Genomic DNA, 24,042 nt, shown 5'->3' on the forward strand with positions numbered 1-24,042 from the left:
TCCCTCCTTCCCTCAATAAGCCCTTTTCCTCCTAAAGGTTTGTCAATTCAAATAGACCATCAAAGTCTGAATCTTTGGCTTTCTTGATCTTCTCTACTGTATCTTTGTTTTCTGTTTCATTAGTTCTGTTCGGGTCATGACATTTCAGCCTTTCTACTTTGCTAATGTAGAAAGACTAAGTCTCACTCTAAGAATTATTTTAGTTGCATCTTACATGTTTTGAAACATCCAAATTTTTAGTTCTATATTTTTTTTCCAAGTTTTGTTATGATTTCTTATTTGACTCATGAGTTATTTATAAGTATGGTTTTGAGTTTCCAAATGTCAGAGGTTTCTTTATGAGTTTTTGAAAACATTTGTTGTTTTTGTTTTCTGTTGACTTCATTATCCCTTTGTGTATTTCATCACTCCTTGGATTTCATGTCATCCATTTTTTTTCTCCTTTTGCTCGAAGAACATCTTTTCTAATTTATTTTAGTGAGATTTGATGGTGGTAAGTTCTGTTTGCCTGCAAAATCTTTATTTTGCCATTGCTTGTGAAAAGTGGTTTCACGTTTCATGGAACTGTAACCAGTCACTTCCTGTCGGCTTACTGGCACTGTGGCACTGCCTTGTGCTCCTGCAGCCTCTGCTGAGAAGGTCTGAGCCGTCCCTTCGTATGGCTCTGTCTTCTCTCCGTGGCTGCTATGGAAAACCCTTTTTACTATGGAAAATGGAACCCTGAAAGTAGAGACTCAGCGTAATGAACCGCCATGTCCTTCCCACCCCCCTCAGGAAGTCACTCGCATTCTTCCGGTTTCCTTTCTCCTGCATGTCTTCGAGTGCCATTTCAGTCTGGCCGTGCCTGTGAGCGTCACCGACGGTCAGGGACTTTGCAACCACGGTGGCTTTGTTGCACCCAGCAGTGCTGATTGTAATTTCTTAGTATTACCAAACGCTTACCCCAAATTAAAGTTTTACCAATTATTTCAAAAGTTATTTTTTACCGTTGATTTGTTTGAATCAGGCCGCAAACAAGGTTTGCTTATTTGACTTGCTTTGTAATCTGTCTACGTCCTTTTCCTCTGTAACAATTTCTTCTCTCTACTTTGCCTGCCATTTATCTGTTGAAGAAACTATGTCATTTGTCCTGTAGAATTCCCCACATTCTGAATTTGTTGGTCGCCTCGTGGTGTCACGTGGTACAGCCCTCTGTCCTCGATCTCTCCTGCTAACGGGCCATTAGGTCCGACGCAGGCCTTTGGGACCTTGGCGCTCTTGGAATTTGCTGTTGGCGCTGTCCCGTGCCATCTCGACAGTGGCACCCTGTGGTTGTGACAACCGCAGATGTCTTCAGACCCGGGCAGATGTGCCCAAGAGGCAAACTCGCCCTCATTTGTGAACCACAGCGCTAGAGATGGGGTTGGAATCCAGATAAACCCCTTGGAGAGCTGCATGGGTGTGGGTGCCCGTTTCCTGTCGCAAACCCCGGGAGGTTCGCAGGGCCCTGCACTCTCCAGCATCCAGGCCGGTCCCTCTGCTCTAGGCTCCCCCACCGCCATCCCCGTCAGTAGCTGCGGATAATGGCTGCCAGATGTCATCAGGTAGCACAATTTAATGTCTTTATTATTTTGACCTTTTCTGTAAGGAAGAACTCACCCTATCAACTGTTTATCCTGAAATACAGTTTGCATTTGCATTAAGTCAGAATCATGCTTAATTCTGACTTTATTTAGTGTTCAGGTTTTAAAAATTGTGAGCTGGTGCCTTAGGGACTCCAGACGTGACCAGCGAGAGGTTTAGGAAAGACGTCTTGATGAGCTTTCGGGTTTTAGCATGCGTGACGTGTGCAGTCTTGTGGCACACTGTTAGCTTCTCAGGCTCCCGCGGTCCCGTTTTTGGCCATTCGGAGTGCCTTAATGTCGCCTCTTTGGGGCTTGTCATGTGCCTGTGGTGGGCCTTGGCGGCTCTCCGGTTTTCGTGGGAGCACGTTCCTGGACCCTTCTGTTCCTTCCCTGCCCCAGACCTGGGTGGGGCCATTCCTCTGAGAAGACCTGGGCTCTGGCCACCGGCTGTCCCCGCACACCTCCCCAGCTCGGTGCACCTCTGCCTCAGAGGCCTTGGCCTCAGCCCCTCCTTAGGGCACCGCCCTGATTGCTGGGGGGTGGGCAGGATATGAAGCCTGCAGACACCCCAGGTAGCTCTCGCCAGCAATGGGATGATGGGACATGCAGTGGGTCAGGACACCTCCGAGCTTCCGTGCGGACCCCACGCCCCTGTGGGAGCCAGCTCGCACTGCGTGATGGACACAGCTCTGTGGTGGCTTTCTGCTCCCCGTTCTGCCTCCTGGTCCCTCCAACCTCTCCTGGGGACGTCCTTGGTTCGCAGTCCCCGAGGACCTCCTGCTCGGCTGCTCCCGTAGCGGCTGACCTGCTGGCCGGCTCCTCAGACAGGGCCGGGCACCTGCTGGCCTTGGGGTCGTCGGGGGCCTTGTGTTTCTTTGTCCTTGGGAATCCAGATGTGAGATTGTAGGGGTTTGACCTCAATTCCTTGATTTTGTGTTTGTATCTCTTCCCTTATCCTGAAAATTTTGTCTTTCAACTTTTTAGAGCAGTTTTAGGTTCGCGGTAAAAGCAGCAGGCAGAAGTATGCCGTAAGCCCTGCTCCTGCGGGCCCGTGGCCGCCGCCACCATCAGAGCCTCCGCCGGGTGGTGCTGCCGTCCCAGGCGGCGAGCCCAGGGCCCCGTCCGCACCGGGGCGCTCCGTGTGTATCTGCGGGCTCGGGCAGGCGCGCACGTGCCCCGCGGCAGACCCGCACACCGTGCTCGCACTGCCCTAATGTTCTTTGTGCTTTTAACTTTGTTTATTCTGTTTTAAAAACGGCATTCTTTTAAAAATCGTACTTTGTAATTATTTGCTCCTACTCTGCAGAGATACAAGCAGTATTTCGTCCAGTCACAGAGCTGCCAGGCTTTCTTGTCGCTCTCCATGATTTTTCTGTAGATTATTTTGTTTTCTGTGTCGCCACAGTTAGACTGCCTATGAGTGTATAATGTTTGACCCATGAACTCTTCAAAATTTGCTTTCAAATTTCCACTTGTAAAATTCGAATCTTGATTAACCCTTTGTGTTTGATTAGTGCCTTAATTTCCAGCTTAATCGCACTGTGATTGGAGAGCACAATCTGTATGACAGTGAGGGGAAGTTTGCCACCCCACAACATGCTTGTTGTGATATAGATTAGTTTAAATGGTGATTTTTTTTAAAAAACAAAAGCCTCAGAAATAACCTTTGACCCTCCCCCACCTGCCTAAGGGAATGTGGATAGAAACACCTCTTGAAGGAAGGGGCGTCATCTTGGCATCATGGCATGGACTGGGTGTGCAGATGGGAGGAACAAGCCAAGTCTGATTGAGTCCTCTGCACCCCACTGCTTTTGGGGTCCCAGCAAGATTCATTTATGTGTTTGCTCTTTTTGCCTACTTTCCTTTTGAAGCCAGACCCCTGCCCACTTCTCCTCAGTCCAGAATGGCGTAGAAGCCTCAGCTGCCCGACGTGTCCCTAGTTCCCGTATTCTTAGGGATCCCGTGCGCACTGTCCCTTGAACGTTGTCGAATCAGGAGGCTTTCTAGACTCAAACGACAAAGTTTTATTCAAGGGGCTTAAGATTTGCAAATGAGGGAGCACTTCCAGGTGACACCAAGTGTTCTGAAGAAAACAGAAAAGTTGAAGGTGCTTATGGTAAAAGTACATCCTTGGGAAGAAGCGGTCCTGCCTTCGTAGCTTCTGGGCTGGTCCGGGTGGCGACTCCCCGGTGACAGGCCACCTGGCACGCAGGCATCCTGTCCCAGGTTCTTCAGGGGCCAGGCCTCGGACCATGCACGCCTCCAGGCACTGACGCACGGCCGAAAAGTTCAAAGGTCTGAGTCCTCAGTTGAGGCAAGAGGGAGCCTCTTCCCCACGCCGACTCATTCTGGTCGGAGGAATCTCGCTGACGGGGCTGTGTGACTGCGTTTTGTTGCTTTAGTCTCCTTCATACATAATGAGTTTGGTCGTTTTCTCTCGTTGATTATCTTGTGTCGATTTGATTATCAGTCCAGCCGAAAGAACTTAGAAGGGTGGAAGGAAAATTACTTTTCCACCCCACTGTGGTTTCCTTTGAGACATCTGAGACAATGCATTATAGTTCAGTATATAGTCCGCGTTTGTCGCCGTGCCATGGGAGCTTAAAAGGAACACGTTTTCTTCACTTTGGGGAACACTGGGCTTTTCATGTTTGTTGTGTTACTAGAAAGCCCATGTATTTGCTGATGTTTGTCCTGACTGACCCGCTGATAGTTGGGAGAGGTACGCTGACATCTCTTTCTCTCTGTAGATCTGTCAGCTCTTGCTTTACATGTGATTTATTTACTTAACGCAGTGATTCTGAACAGTTGGAAACATGCAGCATTGGCACGGGAGTTGGTCTGGCAGGTGACCCAGCACTCACTCCTGTAAGCGGTTCTGAGACGGAAACCGCCCACTGCGGCCCGAGGTCCCTGAGCAGCTCGGCAGCATCTGGAGCAAGGAAAGGCCCGCGAGAAGCCGGAGGTCCAGGCAGCCCAAGGCCCTCGCACCCGTCGGGGCGCTTTCGTGCCAGGGGACAAGGATGCGGGGGGTGCATTAGCACAGCGCAGGCTGCTGTCCGCGCGGGGACCTCGTGGCTGGGGCGGGTGGAGGCCGAGGTGGCAAGCCGCTCTTTGTTGGGAGCCTTTTAAAAAATTTCTCTTTAAAAACTCTTTTTATTAAAATATCAGGGTTTGCTTTTTGCACAGTAAGCTGCGTGCTGCCTGTGCGAGATGGTCGTGTCTCTGGAGCTGACCCTTTTGTCCTCTCGCGGTAATTCTCTATCAAGTCAGTGACGGTCTGTTTCTTACGGTGCCTTTTCCGATGTGACTCTGCCTGAGCCTTTTCCTTTTCGCATGAACATTTGCTGGGTGGTCCTTTTGCCCATCTTCTGACTTTGAGCCTCTGTGTGGCTGCCCATCCCAGCTCTTAGAAAGGACACATCACCGTGTTTTCCACAAACCCAGCCCGACGGTCCATGTCGGCTCGCAGCCAGGTTCACTCTGCTTGTGTTTACTGTGATTGTGGATTCACTTGGGTTTGTTACACCCATTTTAGGTTCTAACACGTATTCCATTTTTCCTCCGTTTCCTCATTTTTAACATTGAATAATTGGTTGTTTATGCGGCTCAGAGCCCTGGTCCTCACGCAGGCTCTGGGGTCACCACCCTCTTCCTGCTGCCCTTTGTCGTCCTCTCTGCCTCTACGTTTCTTGTAAGGAGTGAAAGTGAGCTGTCACGGTGGCATTGGCTCTGAGTCCCGCCAGTCTCCCCGGCATCTCTGAGCTCTTGGGAACTCTGCCACCCACGAGGATCGAAACATACGTTAGGGTAGTTAAAAATGATAACCTCATGTGAGAAGAATACTGTGTACGGACCACAAAGTCTTCTTAAAAAGGGCCAAGGTCATGGTCATTTGAACCCTGGGGAGTTTGACCCTGGGAACTGAGCTGGGGAGGGGCTGCTGAGAGCCCAGGGTGGACATTGGAGCAAAGATGTGGAAAAGAGGAGAGAGAAGTGACAGGCAGGGCAAGGTAGGGCCACCCGAAAGCCAGCGTGGCCAGAGCCAGGAATTGAGGACTGGAGCACGGGGAGGCAGTGTGGGATTGCGTCCCTGCCTGCTGGCCAGCCCCCCACACTGATGTCCCCCCACCTGGCCAGCGTCCTCTGAAGCCCTTGGCACGGCAGGACACTGCTGTGGTCCCCGAGAAGAGGATCCCCAGACGAATTAGACTAGATGCCTGGGTCAGGGCAGCGTCTGTGGGCCAGCACTGGCCCAGGTCCAGCACTGGCAGCCACGCTCTGTCTTTTCTGGAGGGGTGAGCCCTGAGCCCGGGGAGGGGAGCCCAATGGCCCCAGTCTCTGGGCTGAGGGGCTTTGTGTTCCTAGAACACCTTGACAAGCAGCTCTCAGCGGGGCAGAGGTGTCCACAGCCAGGGTGCGGTGTGTGATCCAGGGAAGTGCGGGGTGAGGAAGGGGTCTCTGCAGACGGTCCCGCTCTCGTGGGCCGGCTTACTCCCGGCCATAGCTCACCTGGTCGTGATCCGGGGTGTGCCCCTGTGCCCTCAGCCATGCGCCCTTTCCTGGGTGGGCCCACTGGGCTGTGGGGTTAGAGCTGGGGCAGCATCCGCTGTCTGGGTGAGGCCTGTGTGACAGGGCCTGACATGTGCTGCACCCTAATGTGGCGGCCCTGTGTCCTTGCAGGTGGCAGCGTGGACCTGGAAAGCCAAGCAGATGGGAGGAAGGAGGTGGAGGCTGATGACGTGACGAGGAGTGGCCCCCGGCCCATCGTCCCCTACAGCTCCATGTTCTGTCTGAGCCCCACTGCCCTGTGAGTCCCCCTCCTGCATGTGCTGTGTGCCTGCCACTCGGCTGGCCCGCAGTCCGCATGCACGGGACAGCGGTGTGTGCTGGGTGCGACCCAGAGGCACCGGTTTGTGCACGTCACAGTGAACGTGCTGGTCAGCACAGCAGGCCTGCGTTGCCTCGCTTCCTGGATGCGGACGCAGAGGCACAGGGGAGCCCTCTGGCGTGTGCACAGACGCAGGGCCTGGCGGTCTCCGTGGTGGGGCTGGGACCAGAGGCCAGTCAGACCAGAGCCCCTGTCAGCCCCGGCCGTGGCCTGGTCAGCTCTGCACAGTGCATGCCCGCGCGCAGGCGTGCATGACGTCACTCGCGCACCGTCCCCGTGCCCCCCTCTCTGCCGCCTGCCATGTGCCAGCGTTCATTCCTCCTCGTTGCGGCCAGTGTCGTGTGCCACACGCGTTCTCGCTGCTGGGGGTGCACAGCGGTGAGCACAGCAGATGGGGCCCTGCCCTTACCCAGCTTACCTGCTGGGGACAGGCAGCAGATGACACCCATGAGGGGCCGTGCTCAGGAAGCACGACCAGGGCTGACCTTGAGGGGGAGAGGTCAGGTTGGCTCCAACGGAGGTGACATTGGAGCAAAGATGTGGGAAAGAGGAGAGCGAAGCGACGGGCAGGGCAAGGTAGGGCCACCCGAAAGCCAGCGTGGCCAGAGCCGGGGCTGGGGACAGCGAGGTCCCATGGCCTCAGCTCCATCACCACCCACCCATCAGTCCACCTGTGCCTCCCGTCCCCCGCAGCCCCTGCACCCAGCCCTGCACTGCCCGCTACCTTCGCCCTCCCTCCGCCTGCTCCTTCACCGAGAGCAGGTATTGGGCCCCTGCTCCACTCTGCTCGGGCCCGGGAGGGAGGTGGTGCTGGAGACAGCCGTGGTCCCATCTTTCACACTGGCTGGCTGCCCCCCAGGTCCTGCTGGGTCAGGGTGGCTGGGGAGGGTGGTCTTGGTGTCTGGGGGCAGGTGGGAGAGATAGGGCACATCTCCTGGAGGAAGCCAGCGATTCCAGCGAGACCCACAGAGGAAAGGGCAGTTAGATGAAGAGGTCCAGGCCGGCTCCCTGTACGGGACGGAGGTCACAGGGTCCAGGCCGGCTCCCTGTACGGGACGGAGGTCACAGGGTCCAGGCCGGCTCCCTGTACAGGAGAGTGGTCCCAGGGGTCCCTACTGAGCGGCCTGTGGTGGCAGAGTGAGTGGGGAACTGGACACTATGCAGATGGCCCCGGGATGCTTGGGAGGTTGTAAGCGGTTGGGTTGGGGGCACAGTCGGGTGGCACTCTAGTGGGTCCTTCATTGGGAAGACTGGAGGCAGGGAGACACTGAGCAGGCCGAAGTTTTCGTGGGAGAGGTGGTGACTGAGGGTCGAGCAGTGGAGAGGTTTGGAAGTGAAGTGGGGAGACGTCTTGGAGGCGTAGCACGCAAGATTCCATGGCCAGTGAGATGCAGAGGGGGATGGCGGTATCAGGGTTTCACCCGGGGTTTGCTGGACAGTGGGGCGCCGGCTGAGCTGGGGTGTGCAGAGTGTTGGAGCCAGGGGTGAGGGGTGGGAGCTCGGCCCGTAGTTGAGGAGGGGGCTGGGTGGACAGGGCCTGAGGCTCAGCCTCGAGGGGCCATTTGGCCAGGTTGGGAATGAGGACCTGACCGTGACCATGAGAGAGACTTCAAGGAGGAGGGGTCCGTGGGAGCAGGAAGTACTGGTGGGGGATGAGGTCGAGGTAGCTGGCGAGGGCAGGATGGACAGAGGAGGCACCGCTCCCTGGCGGGGCAGAAGACACGATACGCCTGTATGCGGCCCCTCCTCCCTGTCACCACATCTGCCTCCCTGTCCTGACCTCTTGGTGACGTCCGCTGCTGTGTTGGGGTATTGGTCAGTGTCTGGGATACTTGGGAGGTCTCCCACTGGTTGGTGTCCACGCTGGGTGCTGGTGTCGTGCTCAGCGCTCTGCCCTGGGGTCCAGAGGGTGCTGGGGCACAGCAGTGCAATGGACAGGCGACTGAGTACAGGTGGGCCCTGAGGGCACGACACTCAGCAGGGCTCCCGAGGGCTCAGCCTCCTCTGCGTGACAGCCCCCACCCTGCACACCTGTCAGCCTGCCAAGGGCATGACGGGCCACACACAGGCAGAGCATGGCTGTGCACAGCAGGACGTGAGCGCCAGCGAGCCTGGGGCAGCCTTGCCTGCGAGGGGTGTCAGCTGTCCCTGTGAGGGGCGTCCGCTGTCCCTGCCTATGGTGGTGTCCACTGTCCCTGCTTGTGAAGGGAGTCTGCTGTCCCCATGAGGGGCATCTATTGTTCCTGCCTGTGAGGCGCGTCTACCGTCCCTGCCTGTGAGGAGTGTTCGCTGTCCCTGTGAGGGACGTCTCTTGTCCCTATCTGTGGGGGGTGTCTGCTGTCCCTGCCTGTGGGGGGCATCCACTGTCCCTGTGAGGGGCGTCCGCTGTCCCTGCCTGCGAGGGGCGTCCTCTGTCCCTGCCTGTGAGGGGCATCTGCTGTCCCTGCCTGTGAGGGGCGTCCACTGTCCCTGTGAGGGGCGTCCGCTGTCCCTGCCTGCGAGGGGCGTCCTCTGTCCCTGCCTGTGAGGGGCATCTGCTGTCCCTGCCTGTGAGGGGCGTCCACTGTCCCTGTGAGGAGCGTCCACTGTCCCTGTGAAGGGCGTCTGCAGCCTCCCAGTCTTCCCAGGACGCCCTCTTGAGAACCTGTCACCACCAACCACCAGGCTGTGAGCTCGGACACTTAGAACTCAGCCTCCTGCAGGGAGAGCCAAGCGAGGGACCATGGGGAACCGTGAGGGACTCATGAGGGATGGGGGAACCAGCCTGGCCCAGCGTGAGCCTTGAGTGAGTCACACTGTGTCCGCAGGCTCCGCCGTTGCTGCCACTACATCGTGACCATGAGGTACTTCGAGATGGTCATCCTTGTGGTCATCGCCCTCAGCAGCATCGCTCTGGCCGCAGAAGACCCTGTGCGGACAGACTCGCCCAGGAACAACGTGAGTGCTGCATGGCAGCTGTGCGGGGCACAGGGCTAGGGACCCTACGGCCACGAGCCCTGAGAGGAGCCCCCTTTGGTTTCAGGCCCTGAAATACTTGGACTACATCTTCACGGGTGTCTTCACCTTCGAGATGGTGATCAAGGTGAGGTGTTGCCTGCCCACGGCCTGCATGCTGCTCACCCTCCCTCGTGGCCCCCTGGGCGGTGTGACTTCCTGGAGGCACGGGCAGTGGGCCTTGCATGCACAGCAGGGTGCGGGGACGCCCTGCAGCTTCACACCAGCCTTGGGACAGCTCCCCAGTGCCACCCCGGTTCCTACCACGCCCTCGCAGGGTTTGCCCTCTCCTCCAGCAAACATGGGGCTCATCCCATCCTCAGCACTGTCCGGTACCCGCAGAGGAGGAGGACACAGGGCAGGGAGGACGGAGCCCACAGACCATAGCAGTGGGATCTAAGCTGCCCTTAGAAGGGCTCGGTGTCAGGTGGCAGATCAGGACTCGACCTCTCGAGGTGGCTGTCACTTGCTGTCCCTGAGCGCTGACAGGCCTTGCCCACGGCAGTGCGTGCCGAGTGGCTGGTACATCCGTGTGGTCGACGTGCACGCATGTGTGTCTCCGACTGCAGTATGGCTCAGTGTACCCGTGCGCGTGAGTCGGGGTGGCCTTGTGCGTGCGTCCACACCTGTGCCTCCTCTCACCCTTGCGAGCTTCTAGGGAGGTGTCATCCCAGTTTACAGATGAGGGAGCTGAGGTTTAGAGACATTATGGTGCCAGAAGCCACAGCTCTGGGGGTAGCAGACCAGGTCCCTGTGAAGCCACCAGCCCTTCCTCCTACTGCAGGGTCCCGTCCGAGCACGCGTGCCCAGGGCCGTGTCCCCTACAGCCCAGTGGTGGAGGATCCTCATTCAGGCTCTAGGGGGTCGTGGGCCCAGGCAGGGTCTCAGCCAGTCATGACCGTGGAAGGGTATCTGGGGTCAATGGCCACAGAGTGTGACCTGGAATGGCACCCTCCCCCCGAACCCCTTGACTCTGGGGCTTGGCTCTGCCTCTCTTTTCTAAAATATCCTGCATCCTAAAGTGTATTTCTCCCCTGAAGATGATCGATCTGGGGCTGCTGCTGCACCCCGGGGCCTACTTCCGGGACCTGTGGAATATTCTGGACTTCATTGTGGTCAGTGGGGCCCTGGTGGCGTTTGCCTTCTCGTAAGTACCCACGTCTGCTCTGGAACTGGCCACGCCCCCCAGACCTCAGATGGGTGGGGCAGGGTCCCCGTTGGCCTCGGGCTGTCAGTAGCCCCGTCCCTGTCTGCTGGCCTGGGCCGTGCGGGCTCAGGGGGACCTCAAGGCCTTTTGTCCAGGACACGGCACTGGCTCTGAAGCCTCGGGCTTGTTTGGGGTCTGCTTCTTGACGCCCTTCTAGACACTGCCTGCCCCGACCTCAGCTGCACTGCTCGGTCGGCCAGAGCTGGCAGGTGCTGGTGGGCAGCCCCCCTCAGGTGTCAGGCCATTCTCTCTGGGTCCCTAGCAAGCGGCACTCAGCCCTTTTGTGCTGGCTGGAGCGGCTCCCCCTGCGTGGTGGTGGAGGCGAGGCAGGTGTGGGGCCTGGGCAGGGTTGGGGGACACAGGAATGAGTGGCGGCGTGAGGTACAAGGACAAGGAGGCCCCGAAGCTCCAGGTACCAGGGGGCCGGGATCCCCATCTCTGAGCCCGCGGGAGGGTGCCGGCTCCCCCACTGACTCTCTTCTCTTTGTCTCCCTGTTGCTGGACTCTCGGTAGGAGCTTCATGGGGTAATGCCTTCCCTCTGTCCCCTCGCGCTGCCCCGCATCATGGCACCGATGGCCCCCAGGGCCGTTTCATCACCATGCCTCACCTCCACTCATCTCCACCTTCCCGGCTGCATGCTGCCGGGAGCCATGTCCCCAGGCCCTGTGTCCCTGCCTCTCCTCTGGGGACCCTGTGGGGCTGGGGCTGGGGTGGGCACGGCTAGCCCTTGGTGAGGAGGTACGGTGAGCAGGATGTGGCACTGAGTGCTGGAGGCTGGGGACAGGGGACAGGGAATGGGACGGGGGACAGGGGACGGGACGGAAGATGGAACACGAGGGACGGGACGGGGGACGGGCCCTGTGCCACTTCCCTACTATCTGCTGTCCAGAAACAGGCGTCTTTTCTCTCCTCTCTCCAGACTGACTCCCTGCAGCACCCAGCATCCCCCTTTTTCCGCATAGAGGAGGTGACAGCTTAGCCATTAGCAGTGAGGGACACTGGGAGTGAGAGTGGGGGAGGGATGCGATGTGGCCAGGTGGCCTCTGAGCAAGGAAAGAAGGGGCCTCAGGTGTGCAGAGCAGGGCTGCCCAGAGGCTCCTCCCGGTAACCGCATTTGCTGGGGGGCGGTCGTGTGTCCCCTCCCTCCTGCGTCCCCCCTGCAGGCCTCAGTCCCTTGGACCTCCGTGCTGGTCCCTGCAGGCAGCTGGAGGCAGTTGGTTTGGGTGGGTATTGAGATGCGAGCATTTGGAGGCTGGGACTTTTCACCTGCACTAATGGCGTCGGAGCCTGGCACGCAGGCCCCCGCTGGTCCCGGAGGGTGTAGGGGGCAGGGGCGCAAGCACCCCTTCCCCATGGAGCTGCCTGGGCCTTGTAGCTCACTTTCCCCAGAGCTTGGCTGGAGCCTAAGGAGGACCCCAGGGACTGGCTCCCCCGGGCAGATGGACAGGGCCTTAAGGCCTGAGTCTTCAGGCACTGTCTCCCCAAGCGGCTACGGCCCTGCTTCTGCAGATGGCCTCTCTGGTGCTGGCTTCTGGCTGGTGGGAGGGCCGGCCCCTAGAGTCTGAAAGTCCCCGAGTCCCTGCCAGCCACAGGGAACCACCTGGGTCTACTTTGGCTTTCTCTGTGATGGGCCCTGGTCTGGTCCCAAATGCCCGGCCTCACAGTTTCTGGTGCCTGAGTTCTTGACCGAGCTCTTGGCTCACCACCTTCCTGTCCGCCCCTCCTGTCCCTCTGTGGCTCTGCGCCCCCTCCCCTTCGGTCTGCTTGTCACCCGGTCTCTGCGTCGCCTCTGTACCCATCTAACCCGTCTCCCTCCTCTGGCTCCCGCCCTCTCCTCCCTTTCTGTGTGTCACATCGTGTGGAGGCGTCAGGGCCTCTGAGAGAGGACAGGCAGGGAGGACCAGGCATGTGCTGGCCCTTCCGGAAGGCCCAGGACACAGGCATAGCGCCTGCAGGCTTCCTGGCTGGCCCCGGGCTGGCTGGAGGTCGCTGGCGTGGTTGGGGGGACGCCGGAGAGAGCAGCGATGGCAGTGGCTGGTGGTTGCCACGTAGAAGCTCTGCTCTCCCTGTCGACCTGCTGCTGCTGACCTGGCCCAGCCCCATCGCTTTCTGAGGGCTTGGCCCCAGGCCGAGCCGCAGTGGCCTGTGGTGCTCCTAGGCCCTCTGCCCTGGGGCCCAAGACAACATGCAGGGGCGTGGCGCAGGCCCCAGGGAACCGGCACAGGTGTGCGTCCTGCCTCTGCATGTGTGGCTTCTCTCTTCTAGAGGCTCCAAAGGGAAAGACATCAACACCATCAAGTCCTTGAGGGTCCTGCGTGTCCTGCGGCCGCTCAAGACCATCAAGCGGCTGCCGAAGCTCAAGGTGGGAGCCTGAGGGGCTCGAGCAGGGTGCAGGGCGGCGCATGCGCGTGGGCTGTGCACATGGGGTGCACACTCGTGAGTGAGCATTGTGTGGTGTGTGCACAAGTGTAGGCGTGTGGGGCACGTTACATGTTCGCGCTGTGCGTGTGTAGGTGTGTTGCTATATGTACGCGTGTGTGTGCATGTGCACATGTAACTGGCTCTGTCCCGCTGCAGTTTCCCACGTGTGATAGGGACGAGTGGGGCTGAAGTGAGCGCCCACGCTGGGCTCTCTGGGATCTCGCGGTGGGGATGAGCTCACAGCAATGCGGCCCGTATCCCAGCAGTGTTGTGGGCGCCTCCTCCCTAACCTGGCAGCACCTGGTGGACCGGATAGCGGCAGTACAGGGAGAGGGGCCGCCGGAAGGAGAGTCGAGGGGGAGATGCAGGGACAGAGGCTCCTTGGCGTGGTGACCCATGGCGACCGGGCAGGGCCCTGAAGGACGGGGGTGGCCAAGGTTCCGGATAAAGGGGGAGTGAGCCCAAACCAGAGCCCCGCGAACACCCAGGAGTGACCAAGCCTGGAGGCGCTGTGCGAAAGGCCATGTGTGCCCACTCGCCCCGTCCTGCTCAGCTGTGTGCGGACAGCCCTTTGGACCCTTGGAAATGCAGGCGGTGGGGACCGGCCATGTGCATCGCGGCAGACAGTTTGCTTAAGGCCCGTGGTGAAGGGGCGGGCCGGGAGGTGACCAGGAGGCAGCCCGAGGCCCTCTGTGTCGGGGGAGGGCACCATGGACCCTGAGCAGGGGACAGCGGCTGCGTTTGCCAGCGTCTCAGGAGGTGGCGTGAGCCTGCTGTTTTGCACTCGCGCAGGGCAGGGCCCCTCCTCGGAGGCTCTGAGAAGTGGGACGGGCCGGGTGGGCAGCACAGGGACGTGGAGCCTCCGGGTGGGACGGGGCTGAGAGGGAGGCAGGCGGTGGCCACGTGACAGAGTCACCTGGCGGGGGAGGCGCCCGGCCCAGGTGTGGGAGCAGGACTGGCTCTCCCTGTCCCCAGCCCTTTCCTCTGCATCAGCCCCACCCGACACCGGTGCCCCCTGTGCCGGCACCTCCTGCCCACCAGTGGGGCCTGAGAGGCGGCCGGAGAGCGCCCTTGCGGTCAGGGCGGGCTTTGCGGGGCTCTGAGCCGTGGCCCCCGCAGGCCGTGTTCGACTGCGTGGTGAACTCCCTGAGGAACGTGCTCAACATCCTGGTCGTCTACGTGCTCTTCATGTTCATCTTCGCCGTCATCGCCGTGCAGCTGTTCAAGGGCAAGTTCTTCTACTGCACGGACGAGTCCAAGGAGCGGGAGCGGGACTGCCGGTGAGCGGGTGGTGGGGCCTCCCAGCAGGGGGGGCCATTCTGCGAGTCCCGGGGGTTGGGGCTCACTCGCGAGGTCATGGGGTGCCTGGTGGCTGGGCCACGTTCACTGCTGGGCGGCCCCACACCAAGCAGACAGGTGAGGCGCCCTCTGGAGCCGGGGGGAACGAGGGTGGACTGTGCGAGCGCTGTGCTGAGCGAGGCCACGTGGGCGGTGGTCCCAGGTGTCTCTGTGTGCAGGGGCCACCACGTCTCATCCACCAGGTGACTGAGGGTCATGTGGCTTGAGTGTAGTGTACACACCCAGTGGAGGACTATGCATATGTTCAGCTTCTGTGACACGACCCTCCCGCCAGCACGGATGAGGCTGCCTGTGTCCACACCCCGCTCACACCGGCACGCTCTGTCCTTTGCTTTTGGCCGTTCTGGTGCGGCCTCGTGGCTTTGTTCCGAGGTTTGACATGCAGCTGGGTGGCGACCTTCTGCCAGGCGGGTCAGCCGTTTGGACGTCCCTCGCTGGGACGTGTCTGTCTCGCCTTTCTCCATTTTCCTGTGTGGGCTGTCCGTCTCTCTGGGTGGTCTGTGGGACTCTTTAAACCCCAGTAGGAACCCTTTGCCAGATGTGGGGGTTGTGGGCATCTCTCGCGCTGCGGCCTTTCTGCTCTTTCAGAGGTGTCTGTTTGAGACCAAGTATGGTTTGGTTTATATGTTTTATGCTCAGCACTCTTCATGTCCTGCTAAAAAGCCGTACCCCACGGTCAGGGACATGCCCTCACGCTTTCCTCTGGAGTGTGTGCCTTTGCCTCCACCTTTAGGTCTGCGCCCTGCCTGGAACTGGCTCGCGTGGTGTGTGGGGTGGGGGGCGGTGAGGGTGGGCAGCAAACGGCCTGGCCCCGCGCATTTGGAAACACCACCCTTTGCCCATTCTGAGGGGTCTTTATTTTTCCATAAAAATAGCTCATTCATATGTAACTCAACTGCTGTACGACTCACCCATTGGAGTCTATGGTTCTAGTATATTCAAAGTTATGTGCAACCATCACCACAGTCAACTGGAACATTTTTCATCAGTTAAAACACAAAACAAAAAACCTGCCCCTGCACCTGTCGCCCCCTGCCCCCTCGTCTCCAGCCCTGAGCAACCAGTGAGCCATGTTGTGTCCCTACAGAGTCCCCTGTCCCCAGGCATTGCATATAAATGCAGTCGTGTGATATGGTTGCTGGCGTCTGAGCCCTTCCCCCCCGCATACAGTTTCTGGGGTTGTCCAAGCTGGAGCGCGTGTCGGTGCTTCGTCCCTTTTATGGTCTAGCGTGTTTCATTCTGTAGATAGGCCGCAGTTCATTTATTTGTTCATCGGTGGGTAGGCGTTTGGCTGTTGTGATGCTGCTGCTGTGAACGCATGCCACGTGTTTGTGCGGACAGAGGTCCTCATTCCTCTGGAGCAGGTACCTGCCAGTGGCGCTGCCGGGCTGCATGGCGGCTCTGTTTGAGTGTCAGGGGCTGCTAGACTGTCTTCCGAGCCACTAAGCGGGTTCACACTCCCACCCTTGTGTGCGAGAGCTCTGCTTTCTCCACATCTTTGCCAATGTTTGTCATATTCCTTTTTAAAGATTAAATTATATCCATCCTAGTGGGTGCAAAATGGTCTCTCACTGTGGCTCGACCGGCATCTTTCTGTTGATGTCGAGCATCGTTTCGTGTGCCAATCGGCCTTTTTGTGGCTTCTTTGGAGAAACGTCTATTCAGGGCCTTTGCCCATTTTTAAATGAAGTGTTTGGTTTTTTTTAATAATTGATTGTAATAGTTCTTTATATATTCTAGAACAAGTCCTTTAACAGGTAGATGATTTTTAAATATTTTGTCCCATTCTGTGCTGATGATGTCCTTTGAAGCACAAAAATTTTAGATTTTGATCAAGTCTAATTTATGTTTTTTTTTGTTGCTCATGATATTGGTGTCATTTCTAAGAACCCATTCCCAAATCTGAGGCCCCTGTGTTTTCTTCTGAGCATTAAGGTTTCAGCTCCTACTTTTGATCCACTGATGTCATTTTTGTGTGTGGAGTGAGGTCGGGTCCCACTTCATCCTTTACCAGTGGACACCCAGCTGTCCCGGCACCACTGGCTGAAGAGCCTGTGCTTCCTCCCGAGCGGACAGCACCTTCCAAAGGCCGTCTGACCACAGATGTGTTTGGATCTGCCGTCTTTGACCTCTGGCCTCTCGTGTCTCACCCCCAGGGGCCAGTATCTGGACTATGAGAAGGAGGAAGTGGAGGCCCAGCCTCGGCAGTGGAAGAAGTACGACTTCCACTATGACAACGTGCTCTGGGCACTGCTGACACTCTTCACCGTGTCCACGGGTGAAGGGTGGCCCATGTGAGTCCCGGCAGGTCCTCGCCTCGGGCCGGCCCACGGGGTGGACTCTCGGACCTGTCCAGGAAATGCTGCCCTGCGTCTGAGCGGGTGGCGGAGAAGGGGCTGGGACTGGAGATCCCGAAGACGTTCTCTGAGTGGCTGGAGGCCAGAGGGAGGTGGGCTCTGACATCGTGCTGGCCCACCGGACTCCGCTAAGGCAGCCAGAGCGGGTGTCTGTGTCACCGCCACCCTGGACGGCAGGGGCTTCCTCTGGGGCTGAGTGTGAGTGGGCGTGAGCTAAGAGTGAGGTGAGTGTGTGGGCACATTAACAGGGCCTGAGTTGTGTGAGCTGAGAGGAAGCAGGTGAGCTGGGAATGAGTTGAGTGTGAGCTGAGAGTGAGTGGATGAGCTGGGAAGTGCGCTGACTATGAGCAGGTGAGTTAGGTGTGAGTGGGTGTGAGCTGAATGTGAGATTGGGGTGAGCCAGTGTGAGCAGGTGAGCTGGGAATGAACTAGGAGTGGGTGTGAGCTTGAAGTGAGCTGGGTATGAGCTTGGTGTGAGCTGGTGGGCTGTGAGTGAGCTGGGTTTGAGTGGATGTGAGCTTAGACTGAGCAAGGCATGACCTGGTGAGAGGGAATGAGCTGGGAGTGAGCGTATGAGTTCAGTGTGAATGGTTTTTGGCTGAGTGTGAGCTTAGAGTGAGCTGGGTGTGAGCTGAGTGTGAGCTTGGAGTGAACTAGGTGAGCAAGCTGGGAGTGAGCGGGTGAGTCTGATGTGAGCTCAGTGTGAGCTGGTGAGCTCTGAGTGAGCCGAGCTAGGACTAGCTGGATGTGAGCGGTGATCTGGGTATGAGCAGGTGAGCTGGGAGTGAGGTAAGAGAGGGTGAAAACTGGGACTTAGTTGGGTGTGAGCTGAGTGTGAGCTTAGAGTGAGCAGAGAGTGAGCTAGGTGTGAGTGGGTGAGCTGGGAGTGAGCTGAGTGTGAGCGGGTGAGCTCAGTGTGAGCAGATGAGCTGGGAGTAAGTGGCCAAGATGGAACTGCTGGGCCCACCCTGCCTCCCCTCTGGGGATAGGACCTCAGACGCCTGAGGCCGCCCAGGGGCAGCCCCGCTACAGCCATGTAGGGAAGGTGGCCCACCTCCAGGAGAGACGGCTGACCCGTGGAATAAGCGTGGGCCCCAGTGTAGCAGAGCCATCCCTGGGCTCAGGTGCGGAAGCCTCACCTGTGATGCAGGTATGACTCTGTCAGGGCCGTGTCCTCGTGGGTCCCCTGACACTTGGCATCTGCTGTGGCCCAGGGTGCTGAAACACTCGGTGGATGCCACGTACGAGGAGCAGGGCCCAAGCCCTGGGTACCGCATGGAGCTGTCCATCTTCTACGTGGTCTACTTCGTGGTCTTCCCCTTCTTCTTTGTCAACATCTTCGTGGCCTTGATCATCATCACCTTCCAGGAGCAGGGGGACAAGGTGATGTCAGAATGTAGCCTGGAGAAAAACGAGGTAGGCGGCTCTCCTCCTGCCCGGGGCACACGCGCGGGGCTCCCCGTGGGCGGTGCGGGCAGGCCTTCCCTAGCCTCCTGAGGCACAAGGTGGGTGGTCACTCGCGGCCAGGTAGCCCCTGGCCAGCACGGTGGGCCTGTGCTGGGGCAGGGAGAGACTGCTTGGGGGGCTGCCAGGAGGGGAGGGCGGGGGGGCGGGGCAGGGCGGAGAGACTGCTTGGGGGGCTGCCAGGAGGGGAGGATGGGGGGGCGGGGCAGGGCGGCCCTGAGCCCTCGCACCTTCCCTCCCGGGCAGAGGGCTTGCATCGACTTCGCCATTAGCGCCAAACCCCTGACGCGGCACATGCCGCGGGACAAGCAGTCACTGCAGTACAAGACGTGGACGTTCGTGGTGTCTCCGCCCTTCGAGTACTTCATCATGGCCATGATCGCCCTCAACACGCTGGTGCTGATGATGAAGGTGCGTGGGCCCTGGGGCATGTGGGCCTGGGTGTCTGTGGGCTGCAAAGGGGGAGGCCCCGGGAGGCCTGGGCAGTGGGAAGGCATGCCCTTGGCCTGGGCGGGCTCTGATGGCGGCCCGGCGGCCCCCTGGTGGGATCGTCCCCCACAGTTCTACGGCGCACCCTACGAGTACGAGCTGCTGCTGAAGGGCCTGAACGTGGCCTTCACCTCCGTGTTCTCTATGGAGTGCCTGCTGAAGATCATTGCGTTCGGGGTGCTGGTACGTGCCTGGCCCCCCACCCTTCGGGGTCACCTTCCCGCTCCCCTTAGTGCCGGTGGGACCTGGGCTCCTGGTTTAGAGCAGCGACCTCCCCGACCCCAGAGCACACATGACGCTGCAGGGGCCCCGCTGCCCTGAGCTCTGCCCCCAGCCAGCTCCTGAGGCCGTGGAGGCAGGTCCCTCCTCCCTGCGCACATGGCTCTCTGTTCTCCACTGCCCGGGCCAGGGGTGTCTGACTGCACTGGCCTGTGAGTCCCTCCTGGGGCGGCCCATCTGTCTCCTCTCCCTGTTCTTGGTCAGGGACCACCCCTTCCCCGGCAGAGCCCCGCCCGCTGCTGCCCTGACTGCCTTTCTCTTCCTGTAGAACTACTTCAGAGACGCCTGGAATGTGTTTGACTTTGTCACTGTGCTGGGAAGTATTACTGATATTTTAGTGACAGAAATTGCGGTAAGTAGCATTTTCTGCTCCCCTCCAGGGCCCCAAAGTATTTTCCTCATAGAGGGAGCCCTCTCTGCTGCTCCAGGCTGCGCCTGGGTCACCCCTCCTCTGGGACAGGGGTTCCCCCGGAGCCTGGATGGGTAGAGGCCCCTCTTCAGACATGGACTTTGGGGACTGGCTATTGTCTCAGCAAATGCTTTTTCTTGGATAAGGAAATGGTTCCCCAAAATTCTCTTAAGCTGATAGCCTGGGAATCACCTGGAAGCTGATGGTAAGAACCGACTGAGACAAGAATCTTTTAAATTTTATTTTTCTAATACATATGTGTTTAACGACTTGGCATCAGAAATGTAGAAACTAAACCGATAAGGATGTAGAATACTTAAAACGCGAGGTCTGCTTTATGTGAAGCTAGAGATGCTCATTCCTATCAGACATGCACGGATCGCGTGCAAACGCTGGCCGAGTGCCCGACACAAGCTTGTTTCTGCGGCTGTGGGGGACCCAACTGTGAAGCGAGGCCCTCTCGCTGCGACGCTGCCTTGCGGGAGAACCGCAGAGCATTTGCTGCTTATCTTGGGGGGCAGACGCTGGGGCGGGGGCTCCTGCCAAAGTGATTCCTCAGGAAGTGCTGCTGGCAAAACCAGTAGAGAGGTTTGGGGAGATTGGATAGGGCAGAAGGAAGGACAGAAATGATGCATGTTGAGTGAGTGCAGGGTGAGTTTGTCACCCAGGGGACTCTGGGACCGGGCAGGTCATGCCTCAGAGATGGCGGCTTTTATCCTGTACCCAGGTGTGCTCAGCTCAGGGCTGCACCTGGGGGTGTCAGTTCTCAGCCCCCTGGTGCACCCCGAGGGCAGCCTGGGCTGTGGGGTTGAGGGGACACCCGTGCTGCCCCAGGTGTGCGGGGCGTGTGCTGTGGTGCTCTGGCCCTGCCGTGCTCTGCCCGCACCCTGCTGCAGGCTCCCTCCCCGCACAGCGTGGCGGTGTCCGTCACCACGTCGGCGACGGTGCTCCCAGGGCCAATTGGCCCGGCTATGTGTCGCCTGTCCCTCCTCCACCCCTTAGGTGGCCCCTGACCTGCGGCCGGCCTTTGGTTTCTCTGGTGGCTGGTATGGGAAGGTGACCAAACCTTCATCTGACGTGGCCCATTCCCTGCTGGCTGCGCCCTCGTGTGGCTCGGGCTGCCACATGGTCCAGTCACAGTCAAGCCTGTTCACTGGAGCGCCCAGGATGGCGCCCCAACCCCGGAGACTGCTCCCGGCACTCAGCTGCCCGCGCCCGCTGGCGTGGCACAGCCCAGAGTGATGGCCACCATGGCCTGGTGTCGCACACAGGAAGTGGTCCTGCCTTTTGCACCGGGACCTCAGATTCGCCACACCCACCTGTGGGGCCCTGGAGTCACCACAGTGACAGCAGGAGGGACGCCACTCCCGCCCACTTGCCGGGTCCCAGCGATTCGCTGGCCAGGTACCCGGGACCATTTGTCAGCCGTCACTTCATACTGAGGGCAGCACCCCACCTGGGGACTGGCCAAGCAGCCTTCTGTCTGGGGCTCTGAGGCTGCTTCAACCCCTGGCAGGCCGGCCCCTCCTGGGCGGTGGGGAGGGGCTGTGAGGGGTCCCAGCCCCTCCGCATAGCCTGTGCTTGCAGTAGGACAGGGTCCTGGGACCCGTGTTGGTGACCTCTGCCGTGCTGCTACCGTCCCAGCTGGCACAGGACACGGCCATTCCCAGTGCAGGGTCCCACGTGGGCAGCGTGTCACCCAGTGCAGAGACCTGGCGGTGACCTCCCCGCATGGCCCACCGCATGTTCCGCAGAGGCCGTGGCTGGTTCAGCTGTGCTGAGGGGGGCCTGGCCTTGGTCTCAGCCCTCACGGCCTAGACTGCGAACACCGCGGCCGGCTGTGATGTTAGATCCTCAGTGCCCCTGCATTTGGGGTGCCCTCTGGGGGAAGTTGTGTGTTATGCCGAGACCTACACTTACTGCCTGGTCCCCAAACCCTGCTCCTTCCAGAGGCCCGACCTTGCTTTAGCCCTGGCTGGAGACCACGTCACCTGACCATGGTCAACTTCTTCGTGGTGAGGGTGACACACTGGCTGCTCAGGCACAGCGCCCAGACTCCACCTCAAACCAGCTCAGGCTGTCCGCAGGGGGCCTGCTTGAGGCCAGCACCAGCGTGCCGGCCAGCCCGCCCCTCAGCCAGACTTGGGTGGTTCCTTCAGGTTTGAGTGACTGTCCCTTGGTACACAAGGTGGGGGAGCTGAGGGAGAGTCTGGTGCAAGAAGTGACAGGCACGGGGCCTGGGCCACCTGATGTGTGACTTGCCCTGGGGATGTGTTTAGGTTTGTTCCTAGGCGTGGCACTCCCGCTGTGCGCTGGGCTGTGAGTGGCACAGACAGTCGTGAGGAGAAGCTCCGGTGTCAGAGGCACGCGGCATCATGGTCAGACACAGTCTCTGCCAGTGACATGGCCTGGCTCTGGAATCTTAAGTGTGTGAGAACTTTGCAGGGATCCTGCCCAGTATCTCCCCACACCGCAGACACCCCTGGCACGGGTGACACTGCACGTGGGCGCCCTGCTCTGAAACGCTCAAACCCAGTGGCGTCGCCTCGCTCGATAAGCAGGTCGCAGTGGTGTTCTGAGGGTGTTCTGTGCAAACCCCAAAGAAGCCTGCGGGAGGCAGCGCAGCGACAAACGCGTCTCTCAAGGGCTGTGTCCTGGCTGGCAGCCCTGGGCCATAGCACTTCTGCACGTTAGGTGTCCCCGGGAATGGCAGGGAGCCCTCCCGGCCCGAGTGCGGAGAACAGGGAGCGCTCCGTTTGTACGGGACCGGTGCAGCCTCGACACTTGAATGTGTAAAAGTATAGAGCGCAAGAAAGAAAACCAAAAGCTCGCTCGTTAACACAGACGCAGAGTTGTCCACGGCATGCATGCCGACCAAGTCCGACAGTCACTGGGAGGACAGGGCAGGGTCAGGTCGAGGAGGCGGGGTCCCGATCAGAAAGTCCGTCACCATAATGCACCTCAGCAGATCCAAGGACCCCAGTAATGTGATCCTGTCGTGGCTGCAGAGAAGACACTCAGATTCAGATTTTATTCATGATAAAAAGTATTCACAATCTAGAAATTGTTAACTCAAAGAGCATTTACCCAAAAAGTCCTCTGCGAACATCACATATAAAGGTGCAATTTGGAAAGAACGTCCTTCAACAATGAGAAAGGCCAGTGACACCTGTAGCCAGTATTCTTTTCGGCGTTGAACTTTGGGCCCTGGTCAGGTCAGTAAGCTGGAGTCTGCTCTGTGGGGATGGCGGTTCTGCCTGTTCTGTCCCCGGCCACATCCCTGTGCTGAGGGTGTGCGTGGCCTGCGGCAGGGTCCGTGAATGCTTGCTGAACGGGTAGACGGGAAACGCCGGCGAAGCGGCTGAGAGTTACGGCAGGCACAGGCGGCACCGCCAGTATTCAGAGAACACCGCGATCTGGGGAGGGGATCTGGAACCACCTGAAGCCGATCAGAGCGTCCGGCAAGGTTGCTGAGTGTGAGCTCACCCGAGCGAGTCGATTGCATTCCCTGACACCAGCAGCCCTGGCGACAGTAACGAAGGATGTGTGCCAGGTGGTCACGGGAACCGCGGCAGTTTCCCAGAAGACCCGGAGGACCGTTTGCATAGATGGAGCTCTTTATCACGGTGGTCGGGCCCGTAGGTCCGTGTCCGGGAGATGGCACTTTCCCCAACTGACCTGTAGATTCGTGCAATTTCAGTAAAGATGCCAATGATTTTGTTTCTGTTTAAGAACTTATTATAAATTACTGCTGGAGTTTATAAGAAGGAGCAGAGGCCGCAAACAGTTGAGATACTTGAGAAGAAGGTGCTGCTGGGCGCTGTGGGACGCAGGCTGGTCCTGCGGTGATATGACCCACTGCGAGGCTGTCACCCTGCAGACTGACCGCCGCACTGCGCTTAGCAGGCGGGGCCGGGGGAGGTACGGACAGGGACACGGTCTCGGCTCACACCACTTACTAACAAATCTATGTCAAACGCGTGGGAAGGCGTAAAGAGAGGCAAAACTTTGAAATTCAGAGGAAATCATAGGAGATGAAGACCTTGGGACAGGGACTGACTTAAGCAAAATATGTAAAGCACCAGCCATAACTGAAAAAAATTCTATAAAATTAAGAGTTTCTGTTTATGAAAAGAAGGCCTGTCCATGAACAGGGAGACAATATTTGTATCACATTTAAAAATACCGACCCTGTGGCTCGCTGGACGTCATCCCGAGGCCCCAGGACAAAGGGTTGGCCTCTGCAGACCAAGGAGGGCCCTAGACAAGGCCAGGCAGGGAGGGGCGTGGCAGGGCGGGGCTTTCATGATGGGTCCAGACAAGTGTCACTGTCCCCAGTAAAGATGTCTGGGCTTGTAGGGAAGCCATGGGGAGGGACTGGGGAGTGACATTCAGAGGCCTGGAGCCTGGATGGGGCTGGGTGGGCACCCAGCTGGGACAGCAGGGAACAGGAAGGCGGAGCGGCTGAGGGCAGGGACGGCCTTGCAGTCAGAGTGCACTTGGCTTTTTTGCTGAGTGAGAGAGCAGGGTTCAGAGGGTTTTGTGACAAGGAGTGACACGATCTGAT

The 24,042-nt window shown here is 58.8% G+C and overlaps 1 protein-coding gene across 1 annotated transcript in view; it reads left to right on the top strand.

Annotated features, from left to right (window-relative positions):
• Positions 1-24,042, top strand: part of CACNA1B (calcium voltage-gated channel subunit alpha1 B) — a 123,815-nt gene that overhangs the window by 67,926 nt on the left and 31,847 nt on the right. The window contains exons 20-30 of the mRNA XM_025051272.1: positions 6,288-6,414; positions 9,303-9,432; positions 9,518-9,577; positions 10,530-10,636; positions 12,963-13,059; positions 14,238-14,398; positions 16,634-16,771; positions 18,049-18,250; positions 18,545-18,709; positions 18,860-18,970; positions 19,335-19,418. Of these exons, the coding sequence (XP_024907040.1) occupies positions 6,288-6,414; positions 9,303-9,432; positions 9,518-9,577; positions 10,530-10,636; positions 12,963-13,059; positions 14,238-14,398; positions 16,634-16,771; positions 18,049-18,250; positions 18,545-18,709; positions 18,860-18,970; positions 19,335-19,418 (1,382 nt within the window). The remainder of the gene's footprint in view (positions 1-6,287; positions 6,415-9,302; positions 9,433-9,517; positions 9,578-10,529; positions 10,637-12,962; positions 13,060-14,237; positions 14,399-16,633; positions 16,772-18,048; positions 18,251-18,544; positions 18,710-18,859; positions 18,971-19,334; positions 19,419-24,042) is intronic.

Source organism: Pteropus alecto, unplaced genomic scaffold (genome assembly GCF_000325575.1).
Source record: "Pteropus alecto unplaced genomic scaffold, ASM32557v1 scaffold67, whole genome shotgun sequence".
NCBI classification, from domain to species: domain Eukaryota; kingdom Metazoa; phylum Chordata; class Mammalia; order Chiroptera; family Pteropodidae; genus Pteropus; species Pteropus alecto.